Source organism: Eptatretus burgeri, chromosome 13 (genome assembly GCF_056783735.1).
Source record: "Eptatretus burgeri isolate ZD-2024b chromosome 13, Ebu_testis_v1, whole genome shotgun sequence".
Classification (NCBI taxonomy): domain Eukaryota; kingdom Metazoa; phylum Chordata; class Myxini; order Myxiniformes; family Myxinidae; genus Eptatretus; species Eptatretus burgeri.
Window position 1 is genome coordinate 22,067,682 of NC_140973.1, and position 12,163 is coordinate 22,079,844.

At 43.8% G+C, this 12,163-nt stretch overlaps 1 protein-coding gene across 4 annotated transcripts in view; it reads left to right on the plus strand.

Moving 5' to 3' along the window:
- LOC147014047 (uncharacterized) overlaps positions 1–8,129 on the plus strand; it is a 52,257-nt gene extending 44,128 nt beyond the window's left edge. For all 4 annotated transcript variants that reach the window (XM_085851634.1, XM_085851635.1, XM_085851636.1 and 1 more), the window contains 5 exons: positions 3,875–4,091; positions 4,291–4,471; positions 4,805–5,829; positions 5,996–6,089; positions 7,443–8,129. In XM_085851634.1, coding sequence (XP_085707760.1) covers positions 3,875–4,091; positions 4,291–4,471; positions 4,805–5,829; positions 5,996–6,089; positions 7,443–7,548 — 1,623 coding nt within the window. In that variant the 3' untranslated portion in view covers positions 7,549–8,129. The remainder of the gene's footprint in view (positions 1–3,874; positions 4,092–4,290; positions 4,472–4,804; positions 5,830–5,995; positions 6,090–7,442) is intronic.
- Positions 8,130–12,163: the final 4,034 nt, after the last annotated feature.

The following is a 12,163-nucleotide window of genomic DNA, read 5'->3' on the forward strand; positions in this document are numbered from 1 at the left end:
GGGTGTTCAAAACCCACGACTAATTTATTCCGCGATTCAAGATGGCACTTTCAATGGGGAAAGAGACAACGAACGGGATACATTTATTACAAAGCACATATTGCACACACAACACAATACGAGCAATGTACAGTCACTTACACAGGTCTAACTTATAGGGACACGGTGCCACAGCAGTCATACAAAAGCAAAAGAAATGGAAAGAAAAGACCCCCTCACAGACAAGGGGATCAGGCTGGACCACTTGGGTCTTTGACACGGGATCTGGGAGACCGAACGGGTCCCGCGAGACCGTAGCAGGTTACCTGCCCCCTCGAGGGGCGACGGTTGGCGAGCCCTCTCCGGCACTCTCCTCTCGTGCGCGCCTCGACCTGGGACCACTGCTCGCAACCCTCACGACTTGGCGCCCAGAGGGAGAGACGAGCCTTCAACGATCCAGAGCCTACTTCGACGATCCAGAGCCCGACGAGTCCAAACACGACGATCCAGAGCCCGAAGAGTCCAAACACGACGTCCCAGGCAGGAGAGAGGAAGAATCCAACGCGATGATCCAGGCAGGAGAGAGGAGGAATCCAACGCGATGATCCAGGCAGGAGAGAGAGGGAGCTCAAACACGACGTCCACCAAGAGAGCGAGCCCACGCGCGGTCCGCCCTATATAGCACGGGGCTCCGCCCCTTCGCTCCACCCCCTTTTTGGCTCCGCCTCTCCTCTTGCCCTTTCGAGAATCTCCTCGAAAAGGGGCGTTCCCTCCTCACACCCCGTATCCACCAATCGCCAGCGAGCTCTCGCAGCCTCTCCCGTCAGCCCCCGGCGCCGCAAAAAAGGCGGGAAAACTCGCGCGCCGTTGTAGACCTTTCACAGGGCCTTCATTTGAAGTCTGACGGTTCAAAACAATGATAGAACAGAAAAACGGCTATCTCAGAGTCGCAGCCCGGTGAATCACACGAATTCCCTTTTAACAACGGTGGGGAACTATCTGCACATCAACTTTGCATCATAACTGATCTAAGGACCCTTTATGGTGTATTGCGAATTTCCACAGCCGTAACAATATATATCTCTTTTGAACCAATGGCTGAAAGACTGACTCACTGATTCACAGACTGACTGATATTAAAGTTCTGTAACTTCCGGGTGACGTCGAAAGCTGAAATTTAATGTGCCGACAGACATCAAAGCTGATACACCGGGAAACATCACAGAACTGAGATTTTCATACTGATCAGATGTAGCATTCTACATGCAATTATGACGTCATAACGAAGGCATCCATGATGTCACAAAAAAATCACATTTATTCCCCATGAGGAGTACTTTCTCTGTGCCAAGTTTCAATTTTTTCCTTTGTGTAGATTCATGGATACAGATGTCGAAAGTTTTTCCTTTTTTTCCAACATGGCTGCCACACCATGTTACTTATGACGCCATAATTATCATTAAAACATTCTATATGAGTAGTCACATCTGGTGAAAATTTTGTCTCAATCCGACAAGCAGTTGTGGAGAAAAACACGAAAGGTCTGTGCAGACAAACACAAACAAACGGACCCAAATGCAATATCATCTCCTTCGGCGAGGGTAATAAATGAAAAACAATGCAGGTGAGCGACCTAAGACAATGGGGAAACACCGTAATTTTGTGTGCCAATGGACATCAAAGCTGATACACTGGGAAAAATCACAGAACCATCGGCAAACGTCCGTAAATGAAAATAGAAAATATCTGATATATAGTATATAAAACCGAAAACATGGGTGGACGGTTAACACTCGTCAAGGTGAAGCCTCGGCCGACCCATGTGAGTGTCTATGCCGAAGTACATCCTGTTTCAACAGGAGTTGGACTGTGAGTATGTCAATTTGGCACTTATAATTGAACCTTGACTGTGTATTAATTGCAGACTATTGGAACATACCCTTTAGACCTATTTAGACCCTTTGGATCTTTTAAAATCCAAAATCCGACCAGCGATACCACCTAAGACACTTTTGACCTTTAGACCTATAACTACTATTGGAACATACCCTTTAGACCCCTTAAACAACTTAGATCCCTTCACACTTTAGACCACTTTGACCCATTGACCTGTTAGACCTTGTAAGACCCTGTCAATCCCTTAGACTCCTGAATACATTTACACTCTTTAGACAGCTTAGATCTCTTCACCCTTCGACTTTTAAGACCCCTTAAGACCCCTATGAACTATTATAAACCCTTTAGACACCTTAGACCCTTTCGACCAGCATACACTTGAGACACACACCACACAAGCAGTCTTCTTGCAATATATAGATGATACCTTTTTCAGCAATTAATGTGCAACCTCCACCCACCCAGAGGATGGGTACTCTGTTCAGTTGAACAGAAACTGCATATTGGGTGACTGAATTGGTTCACCAATCAAAACCAAGAAACATATTGTTCTTGAGGTGAAAAGCTCAAAGTTCAAGGTCACAAAATCATCAATTTTCATCCTATTAACTTGAAATTTGTACATTGGGTCAGAGACCTGGTTCACAAAAAAAAAAAAAACAGCACGATTGATTTAGCCTTTTTGACATGTCAACGCTTTCCATGACAACAATTTCACCCTGTTGTAATCAAAATGGGCCTTTTCAACCTCTACCACCACCAAAGATGGACAGAGGTTATGTTTTCACCCATGTCTGTATGTTTGTCTGTCTGTGAGGAGGATATCTCAAAAAGTTATGGACAAGTTCTGACAAAACTTGATGGATGAGTAGGTCAGGTCAGGTATGGGAGCATGTGCCAGAGCAGCGCGTCGCTGCATCTATTTTCCACCAGTACTCCAGGGGCCTCCGTCTGGTCACCCCCCAAGCAGATGCCTAGCCAATCTCCATCTCCTTGAGATGCCAGTCAACCTGCTGCAGCCACGAGTCATGTGGTTATCCCATTGCCCTCCTCCACTCACGAGGCTCCCTCTCTGAGAGAATCTGGTGAGCAGGATCGGCGTCAGGAAAACGAGCCACATGTCCATACATCCGCAGCTGACGCTCACGGACTATGCAGGTAACAAATCTCATTTGAATCTCTCAGCAACCGCCTGTTGGACACAAAGTCCGACCAGCGATAGCCAAGGATTCTCCGAAGAGACCTGGTACCAAAAGAATCAAGTCCCCATCTCAGATCCCTGGTCAGAGTCCAAGTCTTACATCCGTAGAGCAAGACTGGAAGCACCGAGGAAGTGAACTCGGACTTTCGTCCTCCTGCACAGGTACCGGCAGTGCCACATCCCATGGTCCAGTGAATCCACGACTCCCCAGGCCTGACCCAGACGTGTGTTGACCTCTGGCTCACAGCCAGCAGAGACATGAATATCACTGGCAAGGTAAGTGAATCTCTCCTTGACCTCAACATCCTCACCACAAACAGGTACAGACAGGATAGCAGAAAGATGTCATGGAAAGCCTGGATATTAGTTTTGACCCAGGAAACCCGTAATCCCAGCAGCTCCGACTCCTCATTCAGTGCTTCAAGGGTAGATGATAGGAACAAGCGGATTAGATTTTAGTTGAGGTCCAGATCCAGCTCATCAGTGGGATACAAAAAGTAAACTGTTCAGCCTGGTGGAGGTATGTGCTCTCACGAGTGCCATTCTAGTTTTTGTTGTTTTTCAAAGTTGTTATATCCATCATGTTAACACAGGAGGAGGCCATTAATCCATCATGTGTGTTGTACATTAAGCCAACACTAATCCAATCTATTAGTTTTTTGACTCTTGGGGGAGGGTGGAGGGGTGGGTGAGGAGGAGAGAGTAGAATGGTTTGGTAGAAAGGCTCCTCCACAACTGCTCCTCCCAGCTCCTGCTCTCACTAGCGCTTTGTCTAGTTGTCACCCTTTGTCTCTCCAGATGGTGGATGACAGCAGGCAGGGGCAAATGCAGGAGCTACTGCTCGCCCGACAGATTGTACGAGCAACTCAACGCTTAGCATCTGAACCTGGACTCACAAAAAATATTCGTCGCCAACGAGAGGATGACCTTGAAGAAGCGTACAAGCACCTGAGGAAACTGGAACATCAGATGGGAAAACAGTCTCTCACCCACCGCAGTACTGGTTCCCTGCTAGGTACAACCACCCTTCTCTCCACTCGGTCACTTCCATGCAACACTTTTCAACACCTAGTCAGTACACCTTCAGATTCGGAATTCTTGTAAGGCAAGTCGCAGTAATATAATTGTTTTCCAAATCTTTGACGACCTATAGACACTGCCCTCATACTCATTTTCCATCAAGCAGCCAAACCCATTGTCACTCTTCCTTGTAGATAACCCTTCCTCCATGGAAGGTTTTTCCACACCCACTGGGTTTCCCAAAGTCACGGACGAGCAGAATGGCCGTTCTGCACCACGTGAAAAGGAGTGTCACAGCGATCTTCATACCAACTTTACTTTGCTGTCCCTTAGTCGGAAAAATAAGCAACGAGAAAACCACACCTCAAAATGCAGGTATGATCCATTACCCAAAGCTCTCATTTCTTTCATTTCATTCTGAGCTACCTTTTGAGAACCTGTGCATGACATTTATACAATAGTTTGTCCTTGTTAGTGGGCTGTACATCATTGTGAGTAGGTTGATAGCATTCCTAACATTGTTGTGTGAACAACTTGAGCTAGAGCCAGTTGTGGGTTTGTTAAAAAGCGGTTACCAGGGAAGTCTGGATCAAACAGGGTCAGTACACATTTTCTGATTTGTGGTTTTGCTTTGGAATTTTACCTCACTTTATTGGGGGGTTTTAACATACCTATGCAATCTAGTGTTATTGTGTTGTCATTTTCCAGCTTGCGGGATTCCCAGTCCAATCGCTACCCCTTCGTGCCCACGTGTGCGGCACCTTCACAAGCTTATTTGCTGCTGAATAACTCAGGTAGTGATGTCTGGACCTTTTCGAACTTCGCTCTGAAGGAATCCGGCAGAGTGGTCGGCCCAAGTAGCCAATGTGCATCACATGGGACTGATGGGACAAGTCATCCCACATATTCTGACTTATCAGGTAGTGAGAGTGGTAGAAGCTCTGTTTGTCCTGACAGTTGCTCTACGACGAGCAGTCATTCAAGCATGGATTGGTGGCTGCCTGAAGTGCTCGGGAGCAACGGTGGGAACGAGAAGCCAGGCCACCGAAGTTCCGGCTACAGCAGTGATAGTCACCGGAGTGAGGTGCAGTCAACGTTAACTAAACCACAACATCCGGCCTATACTTTGACTCCCAGGCGATTTCCAAGGCACCGACAATGGCACAACTTTGACTTTGATTCTGTTGACTCCATGCCACCTCGGCTGGGGGCCGTACATTCAGGCAGTGAGCCCGACCTGACTGGCAGCAATGTGAAAGTTGATTGTGCCGGCAAACAGACTAATGTTGTACCTTGCGGATTTGAATGTTCTGACCAGAATCCTAAAGGTGGTATGATGAAACACATTGTACAGTCACCTCGTCGGCCAATCACATTTCAACAATTTGGGGACAAATGGGATACCAATTTTGACGTGAACAATGATGGGACATCTCAGAAAAAGGTGACAGTTCTGCCTTTCTACCAAAACACTCGGAATTTATGGTCTCCAAATTTTGAGCTGAAAAAGGAATCATTGACTCAACGAGAAAGGTACAGGTCAGAGTCTGTGGACATGGCAACCCAAGAGCAAGGTCTCGTAATGGTCAAACTGCGCCAGTGGTTTGAGAAGCAGCAGTCGGGGAAACCGCAACAATCGGAAGATGGACTGTTATCTTTGGACGCATCATCGTGCTTCTACACTGGACCTCAGACCCAGGCGGCCCCCAGATGTTTTCCCCTCCATAACAATGGTAAGAGGATGAATTATGAATTTGGCTCTTAGCACTAAACATTCATTCAACACTTCACTAACTCGATTACTATGTTCTCCCAGAAGTTCCAGAACTGTATCAGACAGTAGGTTATTTGTCCCTACCTCGTCAATTGTAACCTGTCTTCTTCTGACTTCCCACACAGATCTACAGGCCTCAAACCGGCGCCGGCCTATTGTCATGCATTCTTTGGACGATTACGAGACTATGGACCCGAGCTCCTTTCTTCTGGCAAAAAGGTTTGCCTCCACAATCACCCATAAGACCAAATTGATGACAATTTATTATTGTTCATCTTATAGGCGAAATCAGTTCGGATATTTTTTAATACACAAAAACGATCTCCGTATACATGAAGACGGGGCCGAGATGTACAAAAGAGGGGACACAGCCAATACACCATGCAAAGAGGGGACCACATGGCTTGGGTCTTTAACAGTTCAGATTCTTAATATAAATATCGAGCACGATCAAGAGGGCCCCTTGTTGCCCGAAAGACAAAGGCCAGCGGTGCGCTGGCTGGCGATCAGTCATGATTCAGCAAAATACCGGAGCTGTAACAAATTAAGAATGAGCAACGATGACTTCACTTCTTATAATTCACTTCCTCCTGCATTTTACGACATTTGTTAACTAGAACGGCACTCGGTAGAGCGCATACCTCCACTCGGCTGAATAGTTTAAGTTTTATTTCCCACTGATAGGCCGCATCTGGATCCGGACCTTCATCAAAATCTAAATCGGCTTGTTCTCGTCACCTGACTAACTTATCCACCTCGTTATGTCATAACTCGTCCAATTTTTTTTTGAGATATCGTGCTGTATATCATTTTTGGCTGCATCTCTCAATAGTGAAGAATCACTTTATCAATAAAAAAAAAATTCTCGTATCAATCAACAAAATCGAATCAATTCTTCCTTGTCACACATACAAACCTGTCCACAACGTTTCATCCAAATCAGTCCACATCCTTTGAGATTGTGCTATGTATAGTTTTTTGCCCTATCTCTAAACGGTGAAGAATCGCTTATATTCTCGTATCCGGATCTTCATCAAAATCTAATCAATTCGTCCATGTCACACACCCAACCTGTACACCAAATTTCGTCTGAATCCGTCCACAACTTTGAGATATCCTGCTCAGACAATAAAACAGACAGGGGTGAAAACATAACCCCCATCCACCTTCCGTGGCGGAGGTAATGAGATGCTGCAAAGGGTCATACAATGAAACGATTACTAATGAGCAGCATTTCTTCAGAAAGTGACAATAACCATTTGCCTTGCAATGCCACCGTTCTGTTTTGCAATCACTTTCCAAACCCTGACTTAGTATTGCCAAGAAGTTTATAACCTGGACAACTTTGCCCGTTAATACAGTTGAATGTACAATTTATTTATTTTATTTTTTTGCCAAAATGTTATCTCAAGATAAGTCAGTGGAAATGTTGAAATCTTTTTGTTTCACTTCTGTTGAGGGGTGTTTCACATGATTTGGGGAGGGAGGGTGGACCGCATGGCTTGGGTGAAATTCCTTGGAAATAAAGTCAAAAACAAGCTTCCCTTTCCTCTCCTTCCACCCTGCTCGCAGCACAAGTCCTGGGGAGGAATGTCCCACGGCCTTGACTTCTCCACCAGACGTGCATCACATGGCTTGGAGTGGAGTGGTGGACCCCAAGGCCGGCACACTTGTGTAGTGAGCACAATGGGAATGGGGAAAGGAGATGAGGCAGGAGAAAGTGTCATTTCTTGATAGACGAATGGCTCTTCCAAGGATTGTAAAATTTTTTTTTTTTTTTTTTTAAAGTTTTCACCTTCTATTTAGACAGAGATTATGAGAACCATGAATGAAGTACAGTAATTGACAAGGACCAGCTATCTGCCTGTGTCTGTCCGAAGGAGAACCTGCTGTTACAATGTGAATTCCTTTGCATGAAGTGAAACCTTCGGTATGAATCAGGCTTAGAATAAGAATGCACCTTTCACTTGTCCTTGAATGGTGCCCATTATCCACCACTTCATTGTTCCATGGACATTAAGAATTCCTTCGTTGATCCTCATTGGCAATTGCAAAGGTGCCCTTCTTTCTAAGGAAATGAACCGATGAGGTTTCCTGTAGAATGTGAAATATTTAACGTATTTGTAACACCAATAATGTCAAAGTAAAGCACTAAGTGGGTAGTTTTAATGTGAGCGACTTGTAAAAAGAAATAAAAGTATAAATCCATGCAATGTTATTTTATGGTTGAATAAAAGTGGGCACTGATTGGCTAACTTTTCCAGGCTCGTAGGGTGTCCCTTAACTGCCCTCACCGACTCCCTTTTGAGTTTCGGTGACATCGGTCACCGAGCGTATGATGAGACCAACGATTCATAACTCCTTCGGTGTTATTTCCCTGGTCTCTGTATATGCTCCGACTGAGGTGAGTGATCTCAACATGAAGGACGCATTCTATGCCAAGCTCGAGTCTGTGGTTGATCAGTGCCCCAGGCGAGATACTCTTCTAGTCTTGGGGGATTTCAATGCATTGACTGGAACTGATAGGAATGGTTATGAGATGTGTGTTGGTCCCCATGGGTCTGGAACTGTGAACCAGAATCGTACTGAATTTGTTGACTTTCAAGAAGTCATGGACTTAGAGTGGCTGGTTCATGGTTTCAATGGCCACAAGTTCATTACTGGACTTGGTATTCCAACGCTGGTGGTGTGGCAAAGATGTCGGTGGAGAAATACGACACTTCTCTTTGTAGGTTCCAACTCTGTGAACATCCGGTGTTGACCTTGTGATGACACGTAGACTCTCATCAGTTTGCATACGAGTCATTCCGTGTCAAATCAGCCAAAAAAATGAAATTCTGCGGTGACCCCCTTAGATTTTCCTGAAAAAAAATTCTCAAAGCTGCCTTAACATATATGAGGAAGGTTTGCAAAGTTATAGCTCAAAATTCCAAGTAGTGTCTGAGATATGGCCCTACAAACACCCTAGGGATGTTTCAATTCTGGCAGTCGTGAGTTGCAGATTTGTATCTGAAGCATTTTTGGAGGGCTCTAAATTCCAGTTTTACAAACAGAGTTCTGAAAATTCACACAAATGGTTTCTATTAGTGAGGCTTTCAGAATCTGACATCCAGAATGTTCTACTTAAAATACTTTTTATGATAAGTACTCTCAAAAGTAGTGATTTGAAACATGCAGTCAAAAAAATATGAGTTTTCAAATTGCTGCCAACAGTCAGTTTATTCATCATGAAGAATTTTGTTGCCTGATTTACATAATCTAGTGACTGGATCATTTACACAAGAACACTGAAACCTTTTGGAGCAAGATCTTGGGTGCTATAGGTGTCTGAACTTTGCTCCAGACTCAATGACACTGAAATTTACCCCGGTTTTACCCCGTGTTCACCATGTTGACAGTTACACAGCTCTTTTAAATTTGTCACTTAAAGAAACATACATAGGCAAACTGTGGTAGAAAAATCAAGAGTTCTCAATCCCTTCTATTTTTAAACGAAATTTTTTTTTAAAAATGCATCAATTTCTAATGATTCTGCAGTCCCAAAAGCTACTTTTTAAAAATAATTTTTTTACTAACAAACATATAGAAAAAATAAAGACATTGTAAGGAAGTATGACTTAAGTGGAATCTAACAATATATAAATCAGTTTAGTAAAGCTTAAAGAAGTGTACCAAAATCATTTCCAAAGTTAGGCATGAAGCACAACTCTATCTTATTTAGGCTTTAACCTAATACACAGCCCTGTATTAACTGCCAATGCTCATTGTTACATTTCATTATATCCTGGCAATTATAAAACTAATCACTGTTCACTTTGTACAATGGATCCAAGTACATTTGTCCAAACAATTTGATATGAAATTATGAAAAAAAAAAGTTGAATCGGATATTGTACCGACATTTACAAATGGATGTAGACTTTCGTACAATGTACACGAAGTATATAAACAATTAGATATGCAAATGAATATTTATAATGGTGATTATTATGATCACATTATATGTCTTAATTTGGAGTTGAGATTGGCGGCAGCCTTAAACTAAAATATCCTTTTTTTAAAAATGTGAGCCAAATTAAAGTAACCACATACTTGTTCTGTCCAAAAAAAAAACACAACAATTTGATCATTGTGGTTCCAACTTATGAATGTTTGGCATGGCTTCCACTTCAAAAGCACACCTATTGCTTTTATTCTATATCTTTCATCGAACATGTTATTTTTAAATAGTGGGCCTTTTTAGAAATCGTTTAAAAGTAGAAGGGATTGAGAACAACTCTTGAATTTTCTAGCACAGTTTGCCTATGTATGTCTTTAAGTGACAAAAATTTAAAAGAGCTGTGTAACTGTCAACATGGTGAACACTTGGGGTAAATTTCAGTGTCATTGAGTCTGGAGAAAAGTTCAGACACCTATTGCATCCAAGATTTTGCTCCATAAGGTTTCAGTTTTCTTGTGTAAATGATCCAGTCACTAGATTATGTAAATCAGGCAACAAAATTCTTCATGATGAATAAACTGACTGTTGGCAGCAATTTGAAATCTCAAATTTTTTTGACTGCATGTTACAAATCACTACTTTTGAGAGTACTTATTTAAAAAGTATTTTAAGCAGAACATTTTTGACATCAGAATCTGAAAGCCTCACTAATAGGCACCATTTGTGTGAATTTTTAGAACTCTGTTTGTAAAACTCTGGAATTTAGAGTCCTCCAAAAATGCTTCAGGTACAAATCTGCAACTCGCGACTGCCAGAACTGCAACACCCCTCGGGTGTTTGTAGGGCCATATCTCGGACACTACTTGAAAGTTTGAGCAATAACTTGGCAAACCTTCCTAATATATGTTAAGGTACCTTTGAGAATTTTTTTCAGAAAAATCTGAGGGGTCACCGCAACCCCTGGCTGAAATGACACGGAATGAGCCATACGTGCAGTGACAATGTTGGAAACCTTCTTGAGGTCTAGATCCCTCTCTGAGAACAGTTTACGCAATGTGGAATCGCTGTTAATTCCAATCATGAATAAGTCTCTCAGCATCTCGTCTATACTTGCACCAAACTCGCAGTGTTCGACCAGACGTGTGAGACCGGCTACAAACCCACTTGCCAATTGTCCCTTTCTTCTTTGGTGTGTATAAAACTTGTACCTCACCACGATTTTCCCTGGCTTGGGTTTGTCGTGTCTCTGTCCCAACTCAACCAGTGCAGTGTATGACTCGTCGTGGTGTTTTGCAGGTGATGGGAGATTTTTCATCAAACTAGGTCTGAGACCTGCACACACTCAGCAGAATGGCATACCCTTGAGGTGCATCGTCAAGGCCATCTATTCCACTCGGGACAAAATATTCATCCAGTCTCTTGCAAAAGTCAACCCAGTCATCTGAACTCGGATTGATTTCACTCAAAATCCCGATGTCAGCAACTACTATTGCGAAAATGAAACACAATGCTGTCTGTATGTGAGCTCGAACAAACAATCCTGCTCCTCGTTGCCACTGCAAGATCTTTATGAGACCAGAGACATCGCAAATTGAGAGATTCAGAGATACAAGGCGAGCATCCAAACAACAGTTTATTAACTGGAAATCATGGCACAGCGAAAAGCACTCAGAACGCCAGCCATGTGACAGAGTCCGGAAAAGGACGTGACGTCACAATATGTTACAACCAACAAAGTTTAACAGTTTGGTCCATGAACCCTGATCCCTCACCGAGGTGGAGGTAAATACTTTGAGTCCTGGGTGGACTTCATTCCATCTCATTAAACCTGCAAATGGAGATAACAACCAACGAGTCACACACACACACACACACACACACACACACACACACACACACACACACACACACACACACACACACACACACACACACACACACACACACACACACACACACACACACACACTGTTGTGGGGCTGAGTTTCGGTGACGAGCACGACCGCTAGGTGGAGCAGTAGAGTCAGCTCCACCGAACACCCGGAATTTATAGGTCGTCACCCCGGATAACTCCGGAGCCAACGGGTCACTGAGAAAATCGTGGTCGACAATATTTCGACGGCGTGAGGTAGGGTCCACTTGTCCAACCAAAATTTACCTAAGTACCCACGACGTCCAACTACCGGGAAGCCACACCCTCGGCAGACTTTGTCCGAATCGAGTCGCTATCACCGACTCAGATCCGGCGTAACCGAGCGGAATTACCAAACCCGCGCCGGACCAAATGAACAATTTACCGGCCCGAACGGCCTCACTAATTCTCAATACGCTCCATGCTAAACCAATGAAAGAA